This window comes from Muntiacus reevesi, chromosome 18 (genome assembly GCF_963930625.1).
Source record: "Muntiacus reevesi chromosome 18, mMunRee1.1, whole genome shotgun sequence".
Classification (NCBI taxonomy): Eukaryota; Metazoa; Chordata; class Mammalia; order Artiodactyla; family Cervidae; genus Muntiacus; species Muntiacus reevesi.
In genome coordinates this window covers 9,697,069-9,724,379 of record NC_089266.1, presented here as the reverse complement: position 1 = coordinate 9,724,379, position 27,311 = coordinate 9,697,069, and the positions used below count along the sequence as shown (strand labels likewise).

General features: G+C 60.2%; 1 protein-coding gene across 5 annotated transcripts; it reads left to right on the top strand.

Annotated features, from left to right (window-relative positions):
- Positions 1 to 6,212: 6,212 nt before the first annotated feature.
- RBFOX3 (RNA binding fox-1 homolog 3) lies at positions 6,213 to 27,076 on the top strand. 5 transcript variants are annotated; one of them, XM_065908856.1, is made up of 11 exons: positions 6,213 to 6,461; positions 12,772 to 12,909; positions 15,037 to 15,090; positions 15,911 to 16,003; positions 17,571 to 17,631; positions 21,657 to 21,764; positions 21,933 to 22,116; positions 22,728 to 22,763; positions 23,680 to 23,748; positions 24,679 to 24,757; positions 26,497 to 27,076. In XM_065908856.1, exons 1-11 carry the CDS (start codon positions 6,246 to 6,248, stop codon positions 26,539 to 26,541), a joined length of 1,083 nt encoding a protein of 360 aa, XP_065764928.1. In that variant the 5' UTR covers positions 6,213 to 6,245; the 3' UTR covers positions 26,542 to 27,076. The 5 variants fall into 5 exon arrangements, with proteins under 5 accessions (XP_065764928.1, XP_065764927.1, XP_065764925.1 ...); XM_065908855.1 differs by having other exon boundaries at positions 6,246 to 6,467; positions 12,775 to 12,909; positions 21,657 to 21,710; ... (1 more) ...; positions 22,728 to 22,767; positions 23,687 to 23,748; XM_065908853.1 differs by having other exon boundaries at positions 6,246 to 6,467; positions 12,775 to 12,909; positions 21,657 to 21,710; ... (1 more) ...; positions 22,587 to 22,767; positions 23,687 to 23,748.
- Positions 27,077 to 27,311: the final 235 nt, after the last annotated feature.

The window sequence follows — 27,311 nt, the reverse complement described above, 5'->3', positions numbered from 1 at the left end:
ATGGCGCGGTGCCCAGCCTTTGCCGCCAGCCTGCCTTCCTTCTGCAGCCTGGCCTGCGGACCAGGCCCAAGGCGCCCTCCCTCCCGGGGTGAGGAGTCTGGGAGGCAATTAGCCTAATTGTCGTGGAGGGGCTGGGAGCAGAGAGAGCCGCCAGGGGACTGTGCTGGGAGGGCCTCTGTCTGCGGCCGCTTCAGCTCTTCCCTGCCCCCAGCACCCTGCTCCCTGAACATCCTGCCCAGCACATCTCACACAGAGGGGACCCTCCCCCCGGAAGACCGGAGCTCACTGGCCAAGGCCTGAGTGTACAGATTTCCACTGGGCCGGTGAGGTGGGCAGAGACACTTGGGGGAGTCTTAACTGTAGATCTTAAAGATGAAGGGCCCTCCTGCCCAGCCCCTGCCTCCAGGCAGATGAGTCCCTGTCCCCTTTCCACAGGCTAAGAGGTTAGGCTGTGCCCAGGGTCACCTAGAAATGGAGGCATCGAGTCTGCACTCAGGGTCTGGTGCCAAAAGCAGGCCTACCCAAGGTGCAGGAGCAGAGACAAGGCCTTTACCTGCAGGCCTCCCTGAGAGGCTGGCTGGGCTCTCCCTGGTCAGAGCCCCTCACTGCCCATTCCTGGGGCTGGACAAGCCCTTCCATCCCATACCACCGTGTCATCAGGACCCAGCAGGGAGCGAGTAGCTCACTGACTCTAGGATAATGTGAGTTTATTTACAAGGAGACTTTGCAGAGGTGTCTGGAGGAGAGCTGGACCATAAAGAAGGCTGAGCACTGAAGAATTGATGGTTTTGAACTGTGGTATTGGAGAGGACTCTTGAGGATCCCTTGAACTGCAAGGAGATCAAACCAGTCAATCCTAAAGGAAGTCAACCCTGAATATTCATTGGAAGGACTGATGCTGAAGACGAAGCTCCAATACTTTGGCTACCTGATACAAAGAGCCGACTCATTAGAAAAGACCAAGATGCTGGGAAGGATTGAAGGCAGGAGGAGAAGGGGACGACAGAGGATGAGATGGTTGGATGGCATCACCGATTCAATGGACTCGAGTTTGAGCAAACTCCAGGAGTTGGTGATGGACAAGGAGGCCTGGCGTGCTGCTGTCCATGGGGTCGCAAAGAGTTGGACACAACTGAGCGACTCAACAACAGCAACAGCTGTAGGATGGGCTGGGGGGACCCCCAGGAACAGTGCAGGACCCCAGACTGACAGTGACAGAGCTGTTACCACCTCAGGCCTAAGGAGGAAGCAGCAATACAACCAAGAAGATTGGAGGCTCCTGGAGAGGCCCCTCCCTCAAGTCTGGATCCCCTCTGGCCCGGGAGAGATCCAGCCAGAGACAGCCTCCCAGGGAGAGAGCAGGGGAATAAATATTCCAAACTCATCCCCAGACTCTGGAAACCAGAGGACCGAGCCCTCGCCCCACCTTCGTGGCCAACCACACACCCTCCCCTGACATCACGCCTCTTCTTGTATTGGTCTACCTTCTTGTGTCTGTGGCCCTCAGTTCCTCTTTGCCAGATGAGCGAACTTTGATCTCTAGAACTTACTGCCTTCCAGCCATCATTACTGTTGACTTAGAGTGGTCAGTTCCTCTTGGGCCAGAAACCCTTCATGGCAATGAAGAGAGTGGTGAGTCAGAACCAAGAAAAAAAAGAGCGCGTGTCTGGAGAGAGATGAAGGGTCCACACATTGCATGCTGCCGAGGGTCAGGTCAGATGAGGACTGGGAGCTCACCCTTAGATGGTCACCATGGTGGAGGTGGGAACCTTGCCCGGGGTAGTTTCAGGGAATGGTGCCTGGCAGAGTCAGCTGGGGGTGGGATGACGAGGAAACGGGAATAAAGGAGTTTAGGCTTCAGGTCTAGGTGACTCATTCAAGAGCCTTTGCTCTGTAGGGAAGCAGTGCATGGGGTTTGTAGCTGACAGAGCTGAGTGGTCAAGGAGGGTTTTCTTTCCCTACAATGGGAGCCAGTCAGCGAATTGCCAGAGCTGTGAGCACATGCTGGTGAGAAGGACTGGACACGTGTGCATGGAAGTGACCGGGCAGAGATGGGAGCAGAGATGGGAGGGAAGGCCAGGGGTGGGACAAGGGGCAGGAAGGTGACATGGCCTTCCATCTCCATGGGAAATAAAAAGCACGGTCATTGCCAAGAATGAGAACATTGGAGTGGGGTGGGAGTGTTGGGGAGGAAGAGGGAAGTGGTCCCAAGAGTGAGTGGCAGATCCATGCAGAGGACAGTGATCTAAGGAAATCGGGCTGATTTTGTACTTTTTCCCAGAGTGTGGGCCACGAAGTGGAATGGGCAGGGCTGATCTTATCCATTTGCCAGGCAAGTGTAACGACAGGAGAGAGAGAAAGGTTTGCAGAGGGGGTGGGAATAAATGACTTGGCCATGGTCTTTAAGCTTTTAACTCATCTGTCCATCTACTCATCCATTCCCCTTTCATCCATCCATTCTCCATCCATCTTTCCATCCATCTTTTTATCCATCCATCTATACACACATCCACCCCTCTGTCTGTCAATCCTTTCATTCATCCATCCAACCATCAATTCTTTCATATCCATCCAGCCATCTTTTTATCCAGCCAGGCATCTTTCCACCTGTCTTTTCATTTATCCATCCACCCACCCATCCTTCCACCCACCCACCCATCCTGCCATCCACCCATCCAGCGTGCGCTGAAACCCTTCCAAGTGCAGCAGAGTGTTGTGCTGAGTGCAGGGATGTGGCAATGGGTGAGTGAGGGAATTCACAATCCCTGGGGAGCCACACTCGTTCACAAACTGCTCAAATCATCTGAAGCCATGAGACCTGGCCTGGCAGGGGGACTCTGCTCAGCTCACTCCCTCAAGCCCGGCCCTTTGTTGTGGCCCCAACAGACCTGAGAAGAAGGAAGAAAAGGAAAGTGACAAGCACTATGCAAACCTCTGAGTGCAGGGCACCTGGACTCCCTCTCAGGGTAGACCTGACACCCGCTGCTGTTCCATCCAGGTCTGCTCTTGGGGCTCTCAGCATGGACTGCACTTCCAAACCTCGTGGGAAAGTTTGGTTGTGAAGTTTCGTTGCCCTGGGGTGCATCGCAGGTACGGGTTGTGCAGCCAAGGAAAAGGCCACTCATGGAACCATAGCCCGTTATGCATGGGCATGGAGGAGATGCAGGGCAGGGGTGTCGAGAACTACCCAGGACCCACTGACACAGCGGAGATGATCACTGCAGATGGGAAATGTACTCAGAGTGGGTAAACAGTGACCTGGGGCCAGTCGGTGGCTAAGGGGCGGGGATCAGAGCTCTCCAGGTGCTCTCCAGGGTCCTGGCTCTCACTGGGCTGTGGAACCTCACCTCCCTCTAGACCCCCCAGGAAGGGCTACAGTTCTGCACGAGGAGCGGGGAGCCAGGTTTAGGAGCTGGCGGCCCATGCCATACAGGCCCCTGTACCTCAACTTTATTGGCTGGGAAATAGGGACACATTGTCCACTTGGTAGGTTGGAGGAGATTCGATGAGGTCACATCTGCAGGGTAGACAGCACCATGCACTCAGATGCGCTGACTTCAGGATACCACAAGGGTCGCTCGAGGTCCCCGCCCCTCAGCTGCCTCCTGCCCGCCCCTGACCCCTCCAGACCCTGGCGCTTAGGACCCCAAACACACCTCCCTCTACCCTCACCGTGTCGCGGGTTCCCCTGACAGTCTTGGGCTCTGGGCTCCAGCGCGGGAGCCCTGCAGAGGGAGAGATTGGCAGCTGTCCCTCTGCCAGGACAGGACCAGAGAGGAGGGCACTGGGGAGGGTCGTTGGGGGGGTGGGGTGGGAGGAAGCAGACAGGAGAGCAGCCCCCCTTTCCTAGAGCCTCGGAGGAGGTGGGGGAGAGGGGGCACTGGCAAGATGTAAGTTAGCGAAGGTTCTAATCAAATATTTATCAGTTAATTGATCTCCGGAGGCTGCGGACAGCGCCCTCCCCCTCACCCGGGCCTTTCCACACTCCTGCCTGGCTCTCTGCTTCCCTCCACTCCTCGCCCTCCCTGCCCTCCCCGCCTCTCCTCCGCCATCCTGGAGCCTGGGTGCTCCTCCACCCCTGGGAGCCTCCCGCCTCGCGGGCCCCTCCTCCCTCGCTCTGAACCCACCCTGGGTCTCGCTGGGCCAGAGCCAGAGGCTGGCCGACTGGGCGATGGGGCTTCTCTGCTACTTGGGAGCAATGAGGCGAGACCCTCTAGCGAGGGGCGGGCCCTCGTGAGTGTGTGCATGTGTGCACACGCCTGTATCCGTCCACTTATCAGGGGCGTGGACTGCCCCAGTTTCTGCAGAGAGAGGGGAAGGACCTGGGGGCTTCCCCAAGGAGGAAGCAGGGACAAGACCTCTTGTTCTGTGTCAGGTCGCCCAGAAGTGAGGGCCGTCAGCACCGAGGCATAGACTGGCACTGGGCGGGGGGGGGTTGGGGGCAGGGTGGAGCTGGGCCCTGGGCTGTTGTGGGGGCCTGCAGTCGCTGGCTAGAAGGGAGGTGGGCAGGCAAGCAGACCATGGTGGTGGGGCAGGGCTCTGGCCTGAAGGCAGAAACCAGGTCTTCCATTCAGTCTCCGTTGGCCTCGTGTGGCCAGTCCCCTCAGGCCACCTCCCCCACCACGATCGACTTAACATCTGGGGAGTTGAACTAACTCTCCCATCAGACAGCAGACCCCACCAGGGCAGGGATTGCCCATCCCGCTCCCCACTGGAATCACGAGCCTGGCACCCCAGCTTCCCAACACAGTTTGGGGTGAATAAATAGTCACCAATTGAAGGAACAGCAGTGAGCAAGTCGGCATGCCTGCTAGAAGAAGCACATGTCTCAGGGTGGGAGTGGGGAGGTGGACAAGGAGACAGACTCTAAAACTGAGATCAGACACACGGAGGTTGAGGGGGGTGGACACGGAAGCACGTGTGAGGTCCCCACTCAGCGGGGCATCGGGAAAGCAGTCAACCATCGCCGTGCATGCAAGGGTCCTTCCACACTCCGGGGGCGCCTCCTGCGAGAGGTGACCCCTGTCCTTCTAGGTGGTGAGGCTCCTTCTCCCCCAGAGGCACCCTCAGAAGGCCAGGGGGTGCCTCCCCTGCTCAGAGTGGCTGCTAAGAGCCTGCCTCCTAGTGTGTGTCCACAGCGAGGGTTGGCCAGAACACCAGTCCCCTCCCCCAAACCCACGAGGGACCCCAGTCCCTTCTCTGAGGCTGAGAGATTTTCCACCAGAGCTGTTCTTTGTAACCAATACCAGTGGATCTCACAGTCCCCAGACTTGGAGAGGAGGTCTGGGGTGAGCCGAGATCTGCACTGCTGACCAGACCCCAGATGATGCTGATGCTGCGGGTCCCAGCACCTCCTTTGGAGAACCATTGTCCTGGGGCGCTTCCGGGCCTCGCCAAGGGCTTCTCAGAGCCCCAGGTTGGCTGGGGTCAGCATCGAGGGAATACATTTCCCCCTGGGGCAGCAGACCTTTGAGGGTGGGAAGGATCACTGGGACGTCTTGGGGGTCCTTGAGACGGAGGCCAGAACCCTCTGTGCCCCACGGACAGCGCCTCAGCCTGTTGCCACCGTGAGGCCCAGTTGTACGAGGCTCCATGTCTTCACGATCAACTCCAGTCCTCCCCTCTGCAGGCTGTGAATCGTGTCCTCTCACGCCTGCTTTCCTGATGAGAAAACCGAGGCTTAGAAGCCTTTCTAAGGCCAGAGGGCAGGGGTGTGGCCATCCAGGGCCAAAGGCAGGATCCTGGTGCTGCTGGAAGGTTCTGTGTCTCAACTGGGCCTATGTCAGTCTCCTGGTGGGGAAGGTTTCACAAGCCGTCACCGCTGGGGGGCCCTGCCCTGTAGAGGGTACACGGGGCCATCCTGAGCTATTTCTAAAAGCTGTGTCTGTCTACAGTTATCTCAAAATGTTTAATTATTTCTAAAACTAGCTGGATTAAAAATAAACCTTTAGTGTCCTCGGACCTGACAAATTCACACAAGTGGCCCCAAACCCAGGGGTGTCTTGCCGCAGACCTGGGCTCCCCTGAATGCCGCCGGCAGCCCAGCTGTGAGCTGGTTGCCTCGTGCTGGGGGAGCCCCCCTCCCAGGCGGCCTGGACAATGCTGCTGAAAGTCCAGTTTGGGACCACAGGGGCTCCCAGAGAGGGGCCAGTGAAAGGAGGCGGAGTCCCGCCCACACCGCGGTCTAACCAACCTTGCTGTCTCCTCTGCAGGGCAATCAGGACGCCACGGCTCCGCCTGAAGCAATGGCCCAGCCCTACCCCCCAGCCCAGTACCCCCCTCCGCCACAGAACGGCATCCCCGCCGAGTATGCCCCACCCCCACCGCACCCCACGCCGGACTACTCGGGCCAGACCCCGGTCCCCCCGGAGCATGGCATGACCCTGTACACACCAGCACAGACCCACCCGGAGCAGCCAAGCAGTGACACCAGCACACAGCCCATCACAGGGGCCCAGACAGTGCCGGTAAGGGCCCCCCAGCCTCGGAACTCCAGGGGAAGGGGCCTTGGGGCCTGCGTATGGAGAGGCAGCCCATAGCAGGGCGGGTCTCCACCCCCAGGAAGGCGCTCCCAGCCTTCCAGCTCTTCACCATCCGACACCCAAGAATCTTTCTGGTGAGCAGATCCCACGCAGGGGGGCCCCCCTCCGCCTCCCCAAGCCATAACTTCAGGCCAGCTCTCACCTCATCTGAGAGATGGAGCGTGTCCTCAACCATCGGTGACCTGTTAATGGGAAGCAAGGGAAACGGCCAGGTCAGGGGGCCTGGGCTCGCCCAGAGTCCCAGGGGGGCCCAGCAGCAGTGGGGGTGGTGGGAGGTGCTGGCAGCAGCAAGCAGAGGCCCAGAGCCCCTCAGAGCTGTCTCGGGTTGCAGGCCCTCCTATCATTTCTAATCACTTGTAATCTACCTGCTTGGCTGCCCTCCAATCAGATAGCTTCAATTATGTGGTTGTGATGCAGTTCCAAGGATAAAGTGCTGAGCCCGGCACTTCTTGGAGATTTCCTGATAGCCAAGGATCAAGTCCAGGAGTGGCCGCTGCCCCTGGCCGGCCTGGGGTGGGCACCCTGTGGGGGGAGCCCCTCCGGAGACCAGCCTGCTGCGGCCCTGCCCCGAGCCCCCTCTGTTGCATCCTCCATGGGCCCGCGCCCCGCTGAGCTCTGGGGCTCTGGGTTCATAGAGCCGGCCATGCTGGCCTGGTGCCAGTGCTGGCTGGTGGGGGCCAGGTAGGAGGCCAACATGCCCTGCACCGTGTGCCTGATGGGCGCCCCACTCCCTGTGCCGCCTCAGCCTCTTAACCCAGCCTGGCTCCCGTGGTGTACCCCTAGATGTGGATGTCACCTTCCCTCGCCGTGTGGGCAGCATCATCCAAACTCTGGGGAGGGCGCCCACCCAAGCTGCCCCCCACTGAACCAAACCCTCCTGCCCACTTGGAGTGCTGCCGGATGTGAGTCTGCGCCAAGTCCATCAGTCTTCTCGATTCTCCCAGCGTACCTGGTACAGGGTGTCTGCCATAGATGCCCCCCAGGGTTCCACGGATGAGAAGGGCAATGTCCACGGGTCTCAGAACAGGCAGCCAAACCATACTTCCCTGGCCGCTGCCGCTTCTCATGCTCAAACTGTGACCTGCATGTGCTCAGAAAAGAGAGGTGAGTGAGGAAGCCAGAGGGGTCCCTGTGAGCAGGTCACCGCCAGCCAGCTGGTCTCTTTCTGATGGACAGCGGCATATGGGGTGAGTCTGGGGAAAACCTCTCATGACCTCCTTGGGAACAAATGCTGACCCCCGCCAGAAGCAAACCCAGGAGACAAGATGACCAGACTGGCCACTGACACAGAGGAGGTTGAGACCGGCCGCTGACACCTCCGCAGCACAGACAGGCCTCCTGGACCGCCTGATGCAGCCTCACCTCGACCCATACAGAATCATCTTCCTTTGGCTGACTTCTGCAGGGACCTGCTTGTGCCGGGCCCCGAGCCAGCCTGGGGGTGCACAGGAAGAAGGGCCTGACCCTACCTCGCGGGGGCCGTCACTTCTCACCAATCACGGACATTACATGGAACCCTTTCACTCTGCGAGAGTCCGTGGTCCCGGAGAGGACCCGGGAGTCTCAGAGAGAAGCCGACTGAGATGTGAGAGCCTCACTGCTCAGTTGAACACCCCACTCCCAGGAAAGTGCCTGGGCTGCTCAGAGAGCTGCTGAGCCCGATACCGGGGCAGCCTCGGCCTTCCTTTCTCCACGGAGGGGCACTTCAGGTCCTGGGAGGGGGTGAGTCTGCTGCTCTTCCACTGCGATACCTAGATAGAGGCCCCTCAGGTGGAAGTTACTGGACTAGCAGGTGATCTCAAAGACACTCAGAATTTCCCAGCAAAGACTTCAGCTGCCGCTGCTGCAGGGTGTGGATGCTCCGACCTGGAGTGTTTCTTCCAGCAGAGGCTTTGCACCTTGTGAGGAGCTGGGGAGGGTGGCCACTGCCTGTCCTGCTCGAAGATTCCAGGAGCCACTTCTCTTCAACAAACTCTTGGTCCTCCTAGCCCTGCTGCTCAGCTGTCTTACGTCCACCCCAGATCAGGCCTACGTCACTTCCCAGAGCCTCCCCCTTGGCCTTCCCCAAGCAGCCTGGTGTCAGAATCAGGAGGTACGAGGAAGCAAGCAGTGTAGGCTCCAGCTTGTGTCCAGCCTGCCCTCTCATGCCTGTGGATTCCGTTTGTCATCGTGGCATCATCTACGTTCTTTTATCAAAAGGCAGCAGGGGACGCAGAGTGACTGGGGCTGCTGATGGAGCAGGCCCGCCTCACTACTCTGCAGGAGCCCCCTGGGGTACAGGTTGGGGACCACCTCCCGGAGCTACCTCATTCTTGCAAGGTTTTACAGGGTCCCCTGAAGGTGCCCTCCCACCCACCTGTCCACCCTGTGCTGTGGGACAGCCACAGGGACATCCTCCCGGAATCTCCACCTGGAGCGGCGGCGTTCGGTCCCCTGCACTCCTGGCTCTTGGGACTTAAAAGGGAACGGGGTGGACCGTGGTTGGAATACACCACCCCAGGGTGCCGCCTTCATGCAGGCAGGGTGCGAGCAGATGGCGTCATCAGCATCGGTGCACCACGAGCGGCGGCCAACAGAGAGTTCCCGGAGCATGGCGTCACTCACAGAGTCCAAAGAGGACACAGAGCTCCACCTGAGGTCCTGAGGAAGGCTTCATGAGTGGAAGGCTCGAGGCCTCGTGGGGAGAACCCCTCCTCCGAAGCTGGCTCACCACCCACCAGGGGTGAGCTGTGTTGGGCGAGCAGCCAATGGTCATTGCATGGGTGCCCAGGAGGTATTGGAGGACCGAAGATGGGGGAGAGGGGGCCGCAGAGAAAGAGGGTTTCCTGGAGCTGCTTCCTCTGTGTGGCATCACCCAGCCTTGGTTCTGTCCCAGTGATGGCCCCCAGGCCCTGGCCTGATGCCTGCCACCCTGCCAGACCTACTGACCCCTGCCCACGGCCCTCTTAGCCTCTCCCAGTGCCGGGCTCGGGGAGGCCCAAGCAAAGGGGGCTGCAGGCTCTTTGGAGGGTGCAAAAATGGGAGATACACTGTCCCATCCAGAGGGACTGGATGCTGCCTTGAAAGGAGGACAAGGACCGTGTCACCACGTGGGCTAAGATGACACAGAAATGAGGAGGACGCAGAAGCAAAACGGCTGAGAGCAGCTGGGGAGGGAAGGGGTGTTGCTGCTGCAGTTTCTCGTTTCCCTGCATTTGAGAACCAAAGGCAAAGATTGCTTTAAAGAAGAAAAAAGGAAGTAAAATCCCTCGGAAGGCGGTGCCAGCTGCCCGGACTGCTGTGATAAATGGTGGGAAGGCCTCCGTCTCCCCTCGGGGCAGCCAGTGCGCTGTTACATTCTGGGGTTTCTCCACACATCTCACAATTTCACAGTCATTGAACCCATTTTCCTGCCTCTGTTTGCAGCTGTGCTTGGGGCCAAGGGGGGCTTTTCTTACTTATCCTGCCCCCCCATCATCCCGTCTCTCCCACCTCACTCTTAGCTGCTCCCCTAAGGGCCTTTGAGGTGGGAAGAAGCAGGGGGACCCTGGATCTTGGAGACAAACAGTGGGCTCAGTTCTGCTATTAGGAGAGCCCCAAGGCATCCCTGGCCCCAGATGCCCCAGCTTCATCAGCGCCCTCCCATGGTGCCTCTCCTCCTGCCCAAGGCTCCCCATCTCTGAGTGGGAGCTGGGCTTTCCCACCGCCACCACCCACCGTAGTCCTGGCCACTAGGTTGCGCTGACCACTGCCCTCTGCCGGCCCAGGGTCAGCATTGCATGCTCCTGTCCCCCTAGTTTCCCAAATCCCGAGTCCGTGAGTCACCTGTACCCAGGAGCAGCCAAGGGCACAGGTGTGTGAAAGGCGTGGGGTGGGAGGGTGACAGCGGACACTGGGCCCAACCTGACCGCCTCACAGAAAGAGCCACAGCCTGTTGTAGCCAGAGGGCGGGGCTCAGGCTTCTGAAGAATCCGCAGATGCACGGCCAGTTCTGCCTTGGTTTGGGGGCACAGACGGGCCCTCTGATGGTCACGCCCAAGCCTGCTTCCTACAAGGAAGAGTGGAACACGGGAGGAGGGGGACAGCCGGACGGCTAGGGAAGGGGCTGAGCGGTTGGGCTTCTCCAGGTCCTGGGCTTGGGGGAGAGGAGCCCCCACATGTCCCCCAAAAGCCCAAAGGCAGCTGCCCCGCTTTGTCCATCAGGAACAAGAGCATGTGCAGGCCAGACCAGGAGTCTCGGAGACCTGCCACCTCACTCCCCCTGACCAGCTGTTCCTCCCCAGGCTGAAGGGGGGCTTCTGGTGTCAGCACTTGGTGAGGCCCCAGGAACAAGTGCAGAATCACCTGCGCAGTCTCACACTTGGCTCAGAGAACACACTCTCATCAGAAATGGGCCAGCCATGCATGGGGTGGCCAGCCAGCTGAACCCCAGGTCACACATGTCCCCAGGCACACGAGAAGATGGTGGTTTCAAACCCACGTGTAGGATCGCCCGCCGTGTGCTTCCTCTCAACACAGGAATACAGAGCTGAGTCTAAGGGGCCTTTGAACAGGATACCCCCGCACCCCCACAGCCCTCCTGACCCCCCCTCCCCTCCCCTCCTATCCCCTATGGCATCTGCTGCCCTGGGGCCTGGCTGAGCACAGGAGTTAGGGGAGCAGCCCTATCCTTCCAGAGAGGATGACTCGGGTGGCCATTGAGGGCAGCCACTCAGGAGTCCAGAGACAGACCTCCAGCCAGTGGCCTTGGCGAGGGCCAGTCCTCAGCCACAGCATGAAGCTTCGGGTGCAGTGAGCTCGCCTTGCTCACCGTCCTGGGTCGGGGAGGCTCCAAAGCACTCCTTTGGTGGACAAAGCCCACCAGAAGCAAATGGGCAGTTGCCGGTGACCCGTGGGAGGCACACGCCAGCCCCTCTCCTCCTAGCTGTCCTCATAGCGTGTCTGCGGCCCAGCCTCTCTCCGCCGGCCGCATGGGAGACCGCAGCCGCCAGGACTTCCATTTGTGCAAAGTCCACCCCAGCCTTGAGGACCCTGCCCTTCCCCCTTCACTCTCTGTAGGAGTATGGGACAGGAGCCAAACCCCCTGACTGTCACCTGGAATCCTGACCCAGAGGAAGACCCCCCCCCCCCCCAGACAAAGGTTCAAGTCCAAGTGGCGTACTGGGGAGGCGATCCCAGAAAACCTGGCAGGGGAATCAGGACTTGAGACAGGAAGAGGAAAGAAGCAGTAAAAGATGCTTTCTCAGCTGGTTGTGCCCACAGGGGATGGGGACACACGACATCAGAGGAGAGCCCCAGAGGAGCCCCACGGGAGAGAATGGCATCTGTCCAGTCGCCCGGTCTGTCATCGGCTCTGCTTCTGGACTCTAAGCGACACAGAACGCCGGAGATGCCAGCCCCAGGGTCACGATGAGGCCCCTCGGGGGCCCTCGCTGCACTCACCATGCCCAGCCTGCCCTTGCCCTGGGGACCCATCAGGCTGAAAGGCAGTCTGGCTGTGAGCTGGTGGCCTGTCCCCATGGGGGTCCCCAGTGAGGAACCTCACACATGTGCCCAGTGTGCTGCACTGCACCGCCTCGAGGCCTCTTCATGGCCTTGACCTCTCGGGGAGCTGGTTTGGGGGACAGGGCAGGGAGGTGGTCCTTGCTTTGTGGGAGCTTTGTTCCCAGAGACCCGAGTCTTTTAGAATCCCTCTGTTGATCAATGTTTGGATCCAGAATCAGGACCAGCTCTGAGGCACTGGAGGTTACCAACTCTTGAGCCCTGGACAATGCAGAGCCCCAGAGCAGGGCTAGAAGAAGAGGCAGTCTGGGGGTGGCCTCCCCCGGGGAGGAGTAGCATCCTTACTGAAGTGTGTGCCACGAGTGGCTTCCGAAACCTCTCCACTCTCTCATCAGGCTGGAAACCCCCAACGTTCCCTGTCCTCCCAGAGCTCAGGCTGTCGGGAGGGTACACTCACGACCTCAAGAACTGTGATAGCCAAGGGCCCACTGAGCTCGGGCATCGGTGGGCAGGCTGAGCCACAGGGTAGGAGAGCACGCTGGGCCAGGGGGCCCTCGCTCTGCGATGGCATCACAGACACCGCTCGGGAAAAAGCCCAGAAGTGGGATCTCTGAGGTTGAAATGCTGCTGTGAATCACAGGCGGGGGTAGTCCGCGGGGCTTGGGGAAGACCTGGTGTCTACACCCTCCCCCGCTATGGGGTGGGGGCTGAAGAGGGGCACCTCCCAGCCCGGGTCCTCTCCCCACAGCAGACAGACGAGGCGGCACAGACGGACAGCCAGCCACTCCACCCCTCCGACCCCACAGAGAAGCAGCAGCCCAAGCGGCTACACGTCTCCAACATCCCCTTCCGGTTCAGGGACCCCGACCTGCGGCAAATGTTCGGGGTGAGTGTGTGCGGGCCCTCTATCTGCCCCCCCCCCCACCCCCAGCGCGGCCCCAGTGTCGGAACGGCCCCCGGGTTTCCCCGCCTTCCGTTGCCCTCTGGGTCCAGCCCCGCTCAGACCCGAGTCTGTGGAATGGGAGGGGGGAGGCAGGACGCAGGCTCCAGGGAGGGACCTCCGTGACCGTCACCCCCAACCCTGGGCTCCCCGGGTGGCTCAGCTGGTAAAGAATCCGGCCACAATGCCGAAGACCTGGGTTCGATCCCTGGGTTGGGAAGATGCCCTGGAGAAGGGAGAGGCTACCCACTCCAGTATTCTGGCCTGGAGAATTTCATGGACTGTATAGTCCATGGGGTCACAAAAAGTCAGACACGACTGAGCAACTTTCACTTTCACGCCAACCCCTTGCCCCTCAGGCCCAGGCGGGGGCCAGTCAGGTTTATCATTCTGCTGTTGAGGGCTCCAGAGACCTCTGTGCCCAGAGGGGCACAGGCCACATCAGGCCACTCCTGGCCTCACACCCACCAGCCCCCACCTGTCAGGTGTGCCTGGGGCCCAGCCCAGGTACTGGACCTCTCTGGGCCTGCAGCCCCCAGGCCCCAGGGGCTGGGCCAACAAGGAGCCCACACTACGGGCAGCCAGTGAGCATTCCATCCTGGATCCTCCCAGTCTGTTCCTAGACTCTCTGTAAGATCCCAGCGAGTTCCTACAGGGAGGCTCAAATCCTGCGGTGACTTCATTCTGCCACGTGATTTGGGCCCCTAGCAGATGCTGATGCCCACTCAGGGCTGGGGCTGCCCTGTGGGCGGGTAAGAGGGCAGCAGCCTGGGTTCAGCCCCGGCCGTGGAGGACACGTGCACCCAGCCGGTGTTCTCTCCCTCTCTCCCATCTCCCGCTCCAAACTCTCCTTCCCCTGCCTGCCCGGGGCCCACTCCCCACTTCCGACTCAAGTCCAGCAGACTCTGACCCCTGACCCCAGCAGCCCTCCCCTCATGCCACCCTCAGGTGGGATGTGTCAGGTAAATGGGAGGTGGCCTCGGGATGGACTCAGCACCCACACCTGCCCTCTCGCCAGGCATCCACGACCCTTCCCTGGGGGCCAGGGCCCATTAGATTGGGATGAGACCCAGTGGGGTGCAGACAGAATTTGGAATCATCAGGAGATAAGGATTCTACCCCCTCTAGGCCTGGGCCTGGCAGCTGCCAAACTTCTCTGAGCCCAGAGCCCTGACTTAAAGCAGCTGGTGTCGGGTCAGTTCACTCGGATACCATTCCGGTCCCTACATCATGGGTCTCGGCACACTCTGTCCCTATGGGCCACCCACGAGCACCCCCGGTCCCTGCAGAACCATCAGCCCACTCTGCCTGCACCCCAGCTGCACCTCCTCCCTCCCTAACCCTCGGCAGGGTTCATTGCCTCACTGTCTGGCTCCGGGTCACCTCCTGAACGTTACGGGATGAAGGGGAAACTCCAGTTGCATGTACTGGAGGCCCCTTAGGACCTCAGCTGGCATCTTAGGGGACTTGATTCACAGCTTCCTGATCTGAAGTGCCGTGAGAGGGACAGGGCTACCCCTTGAGGGTTCCAGGCCAGCGATGGGCAGGAAGGTGTTAGCCGAGGCGTCTGGGCCCAGCTGACTGGCATGTCCCAGGCAGGCAGAGGGACCTGGAGTCACTGCCCTCTGCACCCCACAGAGCCCAGTCCCCAAACAGCACAGGCAGCAGGCAGCGCAAGGCCCTTCCTGGGCACTGTGTCTCTGCCGGGGGCTCCTCTACACACCAGCACCCCACCTTTGGGGAAGGGCTTATCCACAGCCCTGTATCCATGTGTGTGAATTAGGGCCGGCTGTCAGCAGCTAGGGGCAGAGCCCGAGGAGGGAGAGCGAGGAACACTGGTGAGACGCAGGTGCGGCAGGTGTCCTGGCAGGAGAAAGCCTCTGCACAGGAAGGTGGGGGCCACCCCAGCAAGGCTATGACGTCCCTGCAGGAGGTGGAAAGGGCCCCCCTGCCCCGGGGCAGAGGACCAGACGGAGGCAACGGGCAGCGGTCCCCGTGGAGAGCCCGCGAGCCGGGCCGGCGGTCTTAACCCACCCTCTCCTGTCTCTCCCACCCCCGTCTCTGTCTCTGCAGCAATTCGGAAAAATTTTAGACGTGGAGATCATTTTTAACGAGCGGGGCTCCAAGGTGGGTGCCGCCCAGAGGCCGCCACCATTACAGCGCCCGGCTGTAGGTCCCGCCAGGCTAACGTGTGAAATGTGCGTTTCCGCCCTGGAGAGCTCCGAGCCTGAGGACCCCTGAGCGACACGGGTGCTTGTACTCCCCGCTCCTCCGCCCGCCCCGCCCTCCCCACCCCGCTGTCTGTGTTGTCGCTGCGCTGCCGCGGACGCTTCCTTCTCTCTAAGCCGCGGGGACCTCTCTGCCTGCACTCGGAGAGCCCCCAGCCCTGGGCCTGGGCCCCTCCCCAGCCTGCGAGCTGCTCCCCTGGGGCCACTGGCCTTCCTGGAGCTGCCCCCCCCGGGGGGGCTTGGAGGAGGGGTGGGAGGGTGCCAGCTCCTGGATGGGGAGATTCCCCCCCCACCCTCGGGCTCCCCAGGGTGGAGATGGGTGAGGCTGCCCCCACTCTGGGTCCTTCAGAAGCCCAGCCTTGGGCACCACCCCCTCCCAGGTGGGCTTAGGGCAACAGTCCTGGCCCCTGGTCAAGTCAGCATCTCTTTTTCAGCTTTGGCCTGTCCCCTCAGGTGCCAGGTGGTCAGCTCAGGCCGGGCTCAGGCCAGGCCAGCAGCTGCCCCTGCCAGGGGCCATACCCCTCCTGGGCATCCTGCCAGTGGTACCAGGACAGACCTCTGAGTCTCCTTCAACTCACCTGACTCAACCCCTCTCTCTCTCTCTACCCACCCCCCATTGCCCTGCCCCCCTCCCACCCACGCCCCCCCCACACCTCCTTTTTTTTTCCTTTTTCTCATCCTATGTCTTTCTCTCCGTGTCTGTCCTTCTCCGCTCACAGGGTTTTGGGTTTGTAACTTTTGAAACTAGCTCAGATGCTGACCGAGCCCGGGAGAAGCTGAATGGGACGATCGTAGAGGGCCGGAAAATTGAGGTGCTCAGATAAGTGTGCTGCAGCAGGGACGCCCTTGAGAACCGCCTCCGGTCACCCCAGGGCCCCACCCAGCCCCGCCGCTGCCCTGCAGAGAGCCGGGCCAGGGTCCCCGGGCCAGGGCAATGCTGAGGCTGGAGCCGAGTCCACCACCTGCTGCCCCTCTTGGGTCTCCATCTCAGGCTCACCCAAGGGCCCCACACCCTGCCCCTTCCCCCTCCTTCTCGTGGGGCTCAGCCCAACTCTGGGAGGAGCCCCAGAAATCATCTTTCTGAGGCTTGGCAGCTCCAAGGACCTCAGCCAGCCCAGTCTGCCCCTAGTTGGGAGGGGATCATTAACCACCCCACCCCCGGCCACTCTCACCAAGGAGCAACGGCTGCCCCATCTGCCCCCTCCCCACGCTGCCCCATCCTGCCGTTTGCCCTTTGCCTTCAGCCCCCAGAGAGTGGGCAGCAAGGTGCAGCCATGTTGGAGGAATGGATCCAGCCCAGAGGAGCAGAGGGGAGAGGAGGCAGGGTCCTCCTGACACTTAGCCAGCCTTTTCCCTGGGCCCGGGTGCACCCTGCTCAGTGCTGTGGCCCTGATGCCTGGGAGCTGGGCTTCCCACACAGGCTCAGCGGTGAGGGCAGCCGTAGAGGAGGGTTCAGTGGCCAGTGCAGAGCCACAGGAAGAGCGGTGGAAGGCTTGGGGGCGAGGGGTGGGGGAGGCTTCTGGGAGTGGAACGAATGCTATAGGCACTAACCGGCAACACTCGAGGCTGTGGCCCCAGGCCCCTGGGTCTCACACAGACTTGGGGGGAGGCAGTACAACCCAGACACCTCCCTCAAGTTCCCCGCCTGCTCTCTGCTCCCTCCACAGAGGCCCTGCCGCTTCTTCCTACACCCCAGCCTGGCCCTCTGGGCAGCCCGACCAGGGCCTTAGGTGTCTGGACAGTAGGACCCACTTGGTGCCCACCTGGTCCTCCCCCATTGGCCTTGCCCCCTCAACAGGCACATATGCCCCCCCTTAGGAAAAACTTTCCGCTGGCCTTGAGGAAAGGGGTGCAGCCCCCACAGAGAGGGGTGGCCATCCCAGTGCCCACGACTAGGAGGGCCTTAGCAGCTGCCCACGGCAGAGAAGTCTTAGGGGCCGGTCTGCTAGCTGCGATGACAACACTTTGTGGAGAGTCCACCGGTCAGCTGCTCCCACAGCCGTGGGCTGCCAGAGAGAGGCTGAGCTTGGGATGTGGGGACAGCCGTGTGAAGGGCAAGAGCCAGGGCATGGGGGCTGGACGCGATGTCTGAGCCGAGGCTGGAGGCCTGGGCATCAGCCAACATGGGGCGCAGTGGTGGCTCAGGGCCCGTGGGTAGGGCGGGGTGCCCGGGGAGGGAGAAGGACAGGCCGTGGTTGGTGGGGCACCAGGCTGGTGGCAGAAGGTGTCCCATGGCTCACCTGGGAGCCCCGGGGCCTCGTCCCCAGCCCCTCACCCCCTCCAAGGCGGCCACAGAGGAGAAGTTCAGAGCAGGACCAGGCGGCCACTGGCCTGCAGGCTAATGCCCCCCTCAGCCTCTTCCTCTCTCTCTCCGGGCAGGTCAATAATGCCACGGCCCGGGTCATGACCAACAAGAAGACTGCCAATCCCTATACCAACGGTAAGGGGGCCCAGGACCCCTGGGAGGCTTCAGGGGCTGCCAGTGGGGACAGGGGTCCAGGCCGCTGGAGGCCGGCCTCCCAGGATGCTAAGCACCCCCTCTGCTGTGGTCCGAAGTGGATGGGTCAGTGAGGCAGGGGAGGCCGGGGACCACCCTCTTCCCACGCAGCTGGTGAGACCCCCGTGGGGTGTCCAGTACCCAGAGGCCACGGGCAGGCTTCAGGCGCAGGGGGAAGGTGGCCACTTCCTGGATTGTTCCTTATTTTCTTAGTGCCAAGGGAAGCCTGGGTAAGAGGTGTTCAGTATTTTAACGAGTGTGATAACAGACGGACAGTCGCCCTCCCCCAACCCCTGGCCTTGGAAACACTGAAAGGTTGAGGCCCAGTTGGCCAAGTGGCCTTGCCCATACCTACCTGGACCTGACTGTAAGCAGAGGTGACCAGTCTTTGAAATGAAACTGCTGATGCTAAATGCTGGCAGCTGGGAGCCATGGAGGGCCAGCTCTTGGCTGGCCACCCTGTGCCTTAACTTCACCAGGCAAGGAACTAGTTTAGGTGTAGCTGGCACCTCATTGGGGCCTTTCTGAGTTCATGCCTCTTGCCAGGGAGCAGCAGCCTCGCTCCGTCAGGATGGGTCTCTGGCTTTGCTTCCCACCCCCCAATCCCCAACAGGAGAGAGTGGACCAAGCCACCCCCAGAATCACTTGTCCCGGTCTGATCAGATGTGCATGGAGTCGGGATGGGCCAGCACAGAAAGCCTGTGCCAGAACTGTGGGTAGACCTACCACCTGACCTGCCAACCCGGGCCCCCACCATCTGACCTCCTGGAGCAGGCTGGGGCTCCGGCCAGACTCCGTTTGGACAAGATTATTGTCACTCCCATCCTGAATTTTTTTTCATTTATTTATTTTTAATTGAAGGATAATTGCTTTACAATATTGTATTGGTTTGGGTCACAGATCAACGTGAATCAGTCATAGGTATACATGTGTGCTATTTTGAGGACTAACAAAGCTCAAATTCTTTCTAAAAATCTGGAGGCTCCTGGGCTTTGCACCTGTGCTGAGTGCATACTGGGTGTAACTTTAGAAACCTGGTTCTCAGTGCAGGAAGGGAAGCTGTAGATGTGTTTATAGGGCCAGGGTGACCGTAGGGGCTGCACAGCCCCTCCTGAGAGCCACACACCCCTGCTGTCTGGCACACTTGAGGGTGCCAAGGAGCATGGGATTCAGGAGGGAACCCATCCCTCAATGACTGCATCCTTGGCATGGATGGACACAGAACTGAAGCCAGTCAAACGACAGAGAGTGGAGAGAGGAAGAAACCTCTGCCCACTCTAGCGGCAACCAGAGTCTCATTTACACATGTTTGTGGATCTGGGCAAGAGTGAGCCAGCCCTGGGTTCCCTGCAGGTGACCGTGAGGCCCAGTTCGTTGGCTCTGGTGACCAGGGCTTGACTTTGCTTAATGCTCTGGAGGACTCAAATTCATCGTTAGGTCAGAGAGGCAGAAGTTTCCACTGCAGGAAACAAAACTCTCAAGGTTTGACCGGATCCTACTATTTGCAAAAGAAACAAAGGATCCACCCAGGTGGGTGTCAGGCTGCCTCCATCATCTGGGGTCCCAGACAGTGAATTGGGGCCAGAGCAACAGGTAGAGGCATGCAGGATTCCAGAACTAGCAGAGGGTAGTGCCAGGACCATCTGAAGCAGAAATGCAGACTCTGAAGGGACCAGAGGAGGTGCCGGATAGGACCTGGGGGCTGGACTGGGGTAGGTGGCTCAAGAACTCTGCACCATTCTGGATTTTTACTGAGAAGACTCAGTTTGGGCTTCCTGGGTAGTCCAGTGTCTGAGTCCACCTTGCAATGCAGAGGATGCCAGTTCAATCTCTGGTCCAGGAAGATGCCACAGGGCAACTAAGCCCGTGCATAACTACTGAGCCTGCGCTCTGGAGCCCACGAGCCACAACTACTGAGCCCATGTGCCGCAACTACGGAAGCCCTAGAGCCCATGCTCCACAACAGGAAAAGCCACTGCAGTGAGAAGCCTGCACACCGCAACTAGAGAGTAGCCCCCGCTCTCCCGCAGGAAAGCAAGCCCAGGCGTGGCAATGAAGACCTGAAGTGAAAGTAACTCAACCGCGTCCAACTCTTTGCGACCGCACGGACTATATAGTCCATGGAATTCTCCAGGCCAGAGTGGGCAGCCTTTCCCTTCTCCAGGGGATCTTCCTGACCCCCAGGTCTTTCCCACATTGCAAGGAGGATGCTTTACCAGCTGAGCCACAAGGGAAGCCCAATGAAGACCTAGCGAAGCCAAAAAATAAATAAGTAAAAAAAAAAAAGACGACACCTCAGTTCTTGGGACTGGAGGTCTTCTCAGAAGAGAAACTATTTCTTCCCGCCTGATCTGGTATTTATAGAAGATTCCAGAGACACAACAGTAACATTCAGGCACAAATGTCTGTGCTGGTCATATGATGGTGGACCAGGGATGGATGGCCAGGGATGGAGGCAGTCTCACAAAAAGTGTGGAGAACAGGCCGCCCTGGGAGGAACCAGGCCCGGAAACTCTGTCCCGTGCACTTCTGGGCTGTCGGCCCAGCAGTGGGGCTGTCAGACTCTGGGCTTGGGGTGTGGAGGTGGACCTGGTGGGGAATGCTGCAAAGACCCCAAGAGCTGAGGGGCCAGAGACTGGGCCTGGTCAGACAGGCTGACCCTGCCCTCACTTCCTGACCGCCTGGGGATGGTGAAGTTTCTGCCAACTGGTTTCCATCCCCGGGGCCTCAGGTGGAAGCAGGCCTTCACCCCTGCACCTGGGTCTCTGATGGGAGAGGAAGACCACCCAGGAGGAGCCAGCCCACCTGCAGAGAGGAAGAGGCTGGGGCCCAGGGAGTGGTCAGGAGTGTGGTCTGAGCTGGTTTGGGCTTCCCTGATGGCTCAGATGGTAAAGAGTCTGCCTGCAATGCAGGAGACCAGGGTTTGATCCCTGGGTTGGGAAGATCCCCTGGAGAAGGAAATAGCAACCCACTCCAGTATTCTTGCCTGAAGAATCCCCATAGACAGAGGAGCCTGGCAGGCTACAGTCCATGGGGTCGAAAAAGAGCTGGACACAACTGAGTGACTAACGCACACTGCCACTCACCAGCCCTGCAACTGGAGGCTGCTGTGCCTCTGTGAGACTCTATTTGCTCATCTGTAAGATGGGAGAGGGTGACACCTTCCTTGTTGGGTGGGCCTAGAACAGTATGGCATGTGGTAAAGGGAATGCTTGCTGTCATTCTTATCATCCCAAATCCCAAAGCCCTTCCTCCCCACCTCCTCCCTCAGCAGCCCTGCCACCAGCTGCTTTGGGGAAAAACAGACACAGGATAGCAAACTCAGCCCTGGGGAAGGGAGCCTTTCAGGAGCTCTGGCCCAGGACGGTCATGGGCAGGAGATGGAGGAGGTTGCCACGGCTGAGGCCAGGCACCTTTACCGCAGCCTCTGACCCTCCTGGAAGGCAGCCAGGTGCCTGCATGATGCAGCTCCCAGGAGACTGGGCTGTCAGGCGCTGAAGCACCCAGACCACCAACACGCCCATCCCAGCTGCGACCTACAGACGCTTGCATAATAACAGGTTCCACTTTCCCTCTTAATGCTCTTCAGCAGACGTGCATACCCCAAGCTGCTGGGGCCAGTGCCCCAGGACAGGGGAGGCCAGGGGCAGGCTGGGGAAGGCCAAAATTTGAAAAGAATCAAGACACTAGGCAGATGGTCAGGAGTGACCACGTGTCTGTTAGTCAGGCAGCAGAAGGCACCCAGCCAGTGAGGCTGCAGCCTCCTAAGCGGGGCCTGAGGTCTGTGCTCCTGCCTCATCCGTCTACCCTGGTTGCAGCAGGAGGGGTCCTGCTTGTTCTCTGCAGTGGCCACAGCCTGGGACTGTCCCAGTGGGGCCCATCCTGGAGTCTCCAGGGTTCCCAGACATAATGTGAGGTGGGGAGAGAATGGGGAAGACAGTGATTGGGTTTTTCTGCTTCTCTTCTAGGCTGGAAGCTAAATCCGGTGGTAGGGGCAGTCTATGGACCTGAATTCTATGCAGGTAAAGGCTGGGAGCTGGGGCGTGGGCTTGGGGAGGGCCTGGCGGAGTATTCCGGTCTTCCTGCGTGGGAGGACGCGGCCAGAGGCGTGGCCAGGCAGGGGCGGGGCGGGGCCAAGCAGGGGCGGGGCGGGGCCAGGCAGAGGCGGGGCGGGGCCGGACAAGAGGTGTGGCCAGGTGAAGTGGTGGTCAGGCTCCCAGCCCTCCCGCCTCGTCTCCTCTAAGCTGTCAGCTGTCCCTCTCACACGGTCCCCTCTCCGGCCCCCTCTCTTGCAGTGACGGGGTTCCCCTACCCCACGACCGGCACAGCCGTTGCCTACAGGGGCGCGCACCTGCGGGGTCGGGGCCGGGCTGTGTACAATACGTTCCGGGCTGCACCGCCCCCGCCCCCCATCCCGACTTACGGAGCGTGAGTACCTGGTGGGCGCAGGGAGGGAGGCTTGGAGAAAGGCCCAGGGGGCGTGGGGAGGGAGGTGTGGTGCAGCCAGGGGGGCCAGGCAGCCTTTCCAGAGCCGCGGGGGCGGGGGGTGGGGCTTGAACCCCAGCCTTCACACTGCAGTCGCCCCCACATCAGTACCCCCACCCCCACCCAGCTCCGGGATCTCAGGGTCACTGGCATGTGGGGGTCGTTCAGAGCCCCAGCACCCTGCCCATTGCTTTCAGGGTCGTGGTCGGCCCTGGAGCTCCGTGGGCCTTCTCCAAGCCCTCCCTGGTCACTTCCCCCGGGGCCCGGGGCCCTCCGACCCTAATAGGGGGGTCCAGCTGCCTGGGGTGGAGCAGAGGGAGGGTAAGGAAGCAAGGTGGGCCGATGGGCCCCTGGGTTTGTGGGAGAAAGGAGCTGACCAGCAAGGGTGTTACTCTATTGTTATACCAAAACAGGGCACTGGATCAAACGCTTGTTAAAATGCCAGTCCCATGGGCAGGGCTGGCACCCTGCCCCCTCCCTCCTCAGCAGACTCCGGAGCCGGCCTACCCCACCTCTCCAGCGTTCCCACCACTCTCTTGTCCGTTTGCTTCCAGGGTCGTGTATCAGGATGGCTTTTATGGTGCTGAGATTTATGTAAGTGCAGCCCCGGAGGAGGGAGGGTAGATGAATCCGATGTCTCAAGTGTCTCGGTGAACAGTCAGTGTCCCCCACTCCCTGCCCCGCTCCCCCCACCCCTCCCATCCTGGGAGCCCAGGAGAGCAGCCTCAGCTAAACCGGGGTTATCCCAGCTCAGGGTGGCAGTAGTAATGGATTCCCAGCAGCACGATGAGCCACGCGTGTCTTCTCTATTTCACAAGCTGTCGGTTGTACAATGGGGGCCGAGGGTGACTCTCCCATATCCCTAACCACATTAGGGTCACTGAGTGGGCCCCCACGGGCACCTCAGATCCATTGCAGAGGCTCAGAGAATGACCGGGAGGTAGGGGCTCCAGGGCAGACCGCTGGATGGAGTCCTGCCTTCTCTCTTCTTTCACTTGCTGCTTCCTCTAGCTCGGAGCCCTTGCTGACAACCCCCATCCCCCACTGCCATCCTGGGTGGTGGTCACCTGTAATTCAGCCATCCATTGGTCAGGGCTAAGATGTGGTCTGAGTTAATGCCCTTTGCCCCTGACCCATCCCAGCATGCAACACCCAGAGTCACCCATGGGTTCTCCGTGCCCATCAGCATCAAGGTTGGGAGTACACTGGCTTGGTGGCAGGTCTGTGAACATCTACTGTGTGCCAAAGCTTCGAACACAGCCAGACATATAATTATTGGTGCCCACCCGTGTGTTGAATGCACAAATGGACACATGAATGAATGAATGAAGGAAGGAAGGAAGGAAGTGTATGGACACCCTGCCCTACCTTGAACCATGCCACTAGACTAGACCACAAGCCAGGTGCTCTCAGGCGTGTGCCAGCCACACCTCACCTGCCCAAGGTGAAGGCTGAAAGGCTGTGTTTGCCCCACTAAGCCCGTGTGCCGTGTCCCCCCCGCCTTACCTTGCAGGGAGGCTATGCCGCCTACAGATACGCTCAGCCAGCAGCAGCTGCAGCCGCCTACAGTGACAGGTACCTGGGGAGGGGTGGAGAGCTGGGTGGGATGGGGAGGAGAAGATGGACGGGTCACAGGGCTGGGCTGTGACAGACAAGAAGCCTTACCCACCACTCTGGGCCTGGGGGTGCTTCCCCCTGAAGGAACATAGAGTCTGGACAAAGGAAAGCAAGTCTTCATGGGCTTAGAGACCCCAAGCCGGCAAGCCCCAAAGTTCTGTAATCACTTCCTGCCTTCACAACATGAGAGGCCTTGGGACCCCCCCCCCCCCCACATCTGGGTAGCAGACAGTTCCTCTGATGCCCAGCCCTGGAGGCCTGACCCCTCCACCACCACCACCCTGAGCTCTGGAGCCCTGAATGAGACGGTAATCAGGAGCCTTGGTTTCTGCCCGGACACCACTGACCCTTCTCAATGCTCCCAGGCCTGAGAGCCCTCAACCCCGAGAAAGAAAGGCAGGGCATGTGCTCAGCTGCGAGTACATCCAGAGGCCCGAGGAGGGTTCTCTCTTATTTTGAGGGCTGGCCCTGGGGTGAGGGGGGTGCCTTGATGCCTTTCCCTGTGGGCACTCAGCCTGTTGGCCTCTGCCTGCTGCTTGGGGAAGCGTGCAGGCTCCAGAGCCGGGAGTCCAGGGGGCACTTCGTGGAGGGTAGCTGTTGCTCTTGGCAGTGGCACTGAAAGCCCCTCGGCCCTCCCTTCCAGGGGCAGGCAGCACCCTCAGCGTCTGGCCCCTGGGCGTTGTCTGGGGCACAGCAGGCCAGCACTCGTGGTCAGCACTCACTGGATGTGTTCAGAGGGTGGCCGGCTATGTTCCCTCCAAACCGGCAGGAAGGAGGAAGAGGGGGTGTACAGGGGAGGGCGGGGCCTTGGGGTGCTGCCTCCAGGGAGGCGGGAGACCCTCACCTGCCCCGTCGCCCCCCACCCCCCTCCCTGTGCTACCTCCCCAGTTACGGCAGAGTCTACGCGGCTGCTGACCCCTACCACCACACCATCGGCCCCGCGGCGACCTACAGCATTGGAACCATGGTAAGGAGGCCCAGGCCGGGGTGGGCGGGCAGGCCCTTGGGGAAATGCCCCAGACCTCGGCCTGGTGCCTGGCAGCACAGGGGCCTGGATCTGAGCTGGGCAGGACCTGCCCCTTTGTACCCTGGTGGAGTCAGAGGGAGGTGGGCCCGCCCAGACAGGCAGCTGCCCAGTAACGTCGTCTGGGAGACCTTCTGGTGTGGCCTGCTCCGCTGAGCCCTGTAGCTAAAGTCCGATCATCCCGGCCTTCCACTCCCCGGACCGGGAAAACCCGACGGAACCTCCTGGCGGGGGCGCCAGAGGCAGCAGGGCCTCCACTTCCCCTCGTGTGGGCGTGTCCGTGCCTCTGTGTTCTGTCACCCCCTCGCTGTACCTTTCCTCGCCACTCACGCCCCTGCTCCGTGACCCTCCGTGGCTCCAGCTGGGCCTGCGGGTCTCTCCTGGGGAGGCGGGGCCTCTGCCCTGGGCTTCAGCGGCGGGCGGAAGGGGCGCACTTCTGATGAGCCTGCTGAGGCCCGGGGGTGCGCGGGCCAGTGTGTCTGTGTGTGTGTATGTATGGCCAGCTCTTGACACATACGGCCCAGCTCACTCTGTACCCCGAAATCTGCTTCCAGTGAACACCTCCCTTCCAGGCCCACCCCAACCCCCCAGCCCCATGGGGTATTAATGTCGGTTTTTAACTAGCTTGGCATCCAGCATCAAAGATGAAAACGTTTTGGGCAGGGTAAAGAGGGAGGAGGTTCAGAGACAATATGGATTTTTTTTTCATCTCCCTTGTTTTTGATTACTCCCTCCCAATTTTCGTTTTGTCTTTTTTTGATTTTTAACGAGCCTCAGACATCCCAAGCAACCGTGGGTCCCAGACCTCTGGGTGGAGGGGCAGGCCCAGGCCCACTCCCGGATGAAGGCCCCAAAACTGGCTTGCGGGCTTCTTGGCTTCAGAATCGCCAGGCCCTCTGCGAAGCTGTTAGCTAAAAGCTTTTGTTAATTCACAGAGGGTTCCCTCTTATGTTTTCTTTTATTTTTTTAAGATTTTCTGTGTTTTTCCCCCCAACTTTTCTGCTCTGGCACTTGCCATTTTCTTCCTTTCTCTGGGGAAGCTGGTGAGTGGGGCAGGAGTTTCCTGCGTAGGTCTCCCTGACCCAGGGGAGCCCCGGAGCACAGGAGAGCGAGCCTGACAAAGGCCTGTCCTCCCGGCTGGACGGAGGAGGCACAGGGACCCCAGAAGGCCTCTGGAGCTGGATGAGCAGATGCAGTCCTTCCTGATAGAGCCAAGGCCCCAGGAACCCTGACTAGAGGCCCCTCTCCCCTCCAGTGCCTGGAGGGGCTGAGGCCTGCCCCCCACAACAGCCCCGATGGGCATGGAGGAGGCGGGGCTTCTGCTCCCACCTCCCCCAGATGACAGACGATGGAGGAAGCGGGCAGGGAAGGGTCAGGCCTGAGCCAACAAAGTGCCCAAAAGACATCTCAGACCTCGTTATCCAGAAGCTCCATAGCTGGTGACCCCAGCACCTCTCTGACCCCAAGACCACCAACCACATCAGAAATAGGCCCAGCACCCCTCCGGCTGCCATGACAACCAGCGTCCATTCTCCCCAAGGCAGAACGGAAGGAGGGGGGACAGAAGACGGGATTTAGCTGTTTCTCTTTTTGTTTTTCATTTTTTTTTTTTCCTTTTTGCTTTCCCCCTCCCCTCCCGAAAGGTGGTACTGATTGGCTGTTTTTCATCTTTGATGTTGCAGGCTAGCCTCTGCCGAGGAGGGTACAGCCGCTTCACCCCCTACTAGCAAGAGGCCCAGCCCCTAACAGCATTCACTCTGACTGCCTAGTACACACCAAACCCAGCAGTCCAAAAGCAGGCACAGCCACTCCGAGGACAGTGCGCCCCTCCCGGTCAGCGACACGCGCCGCTGACCTCCGCGACTCTTTAAGTCCATAGGTCTTACCTCCGGCCAGCTGGTCTCCCCCCACAATGGCGTGTGTGTCTTTGACCATGGTCACCCCTGTATGTCTGAAACCTTGGTTCCTATTTTGACTCTGTTGATGTTGTGCCCCACCGCACCCCCAGCCCTGAGCCATTTCAGTTATAGGATGCGCAATGGGGGAGGGGCTAGGCTACCAGAAGACCTCTTCTCAAGACTAGCAATAGAGCCCGAGAGAGCCATGCCCACTCTCCTGTCGCCTGTCCCCACCCCGCCCCAAGGAAGACACCAGGCCAGCCTCCCCAGGAAGCCACCCCAGCCAGTCTGGCCACAGCCCTGCCCCTACCCCTGGGGTTCAGGCGGCGAGGGGCTCTTGTCTGTCTGCCCCACTTGGTGGGTTCCCAGCCTCGACAGTGGTCACTCCTGACCTTCACCCAGCTAATCTCAGGAGTAGCTGTCTCTGCCCTCCTTGTCTCCATTCAGCTAAACTCACGTTTCTGATTAAATCTGACTGATGTTTCCTGCTGAAGTTGTCAAAAGTCACGGGGGAGCCACACCAGCCTCAGGGGTTCCTTAGCCTCTGCTATAAGAAACGAAAGAGTCTAAAAATGGTCAGCCCTGCAGTGCCTGGAGGC

Bases quoted from the DNA above. Each gene is read 5' to 3' on its own strand.
- RBFOX3 (XM_065908852.1), top strand. From the start codon at position 6,246: ATGGCCCAGCCCTACCCCCCAGCCCAGTACCCCCCTCCGCCACAGAAC. The intron at 21,711-21,983 runs GTAAAGGCTGGG...CCTCTCTTGCAG, and splicing joins TGGACCTGAATTCTATGCAG to TGACGGGGTTCCCCTACCCC. The intron at 23,749-24,678 runs GTACCTGGGGAG...CTACCTCCCCAG, and splicing joins GCAGCCGCCTACAGTGACAG to TTACGGCAGAGTCTACGCGG.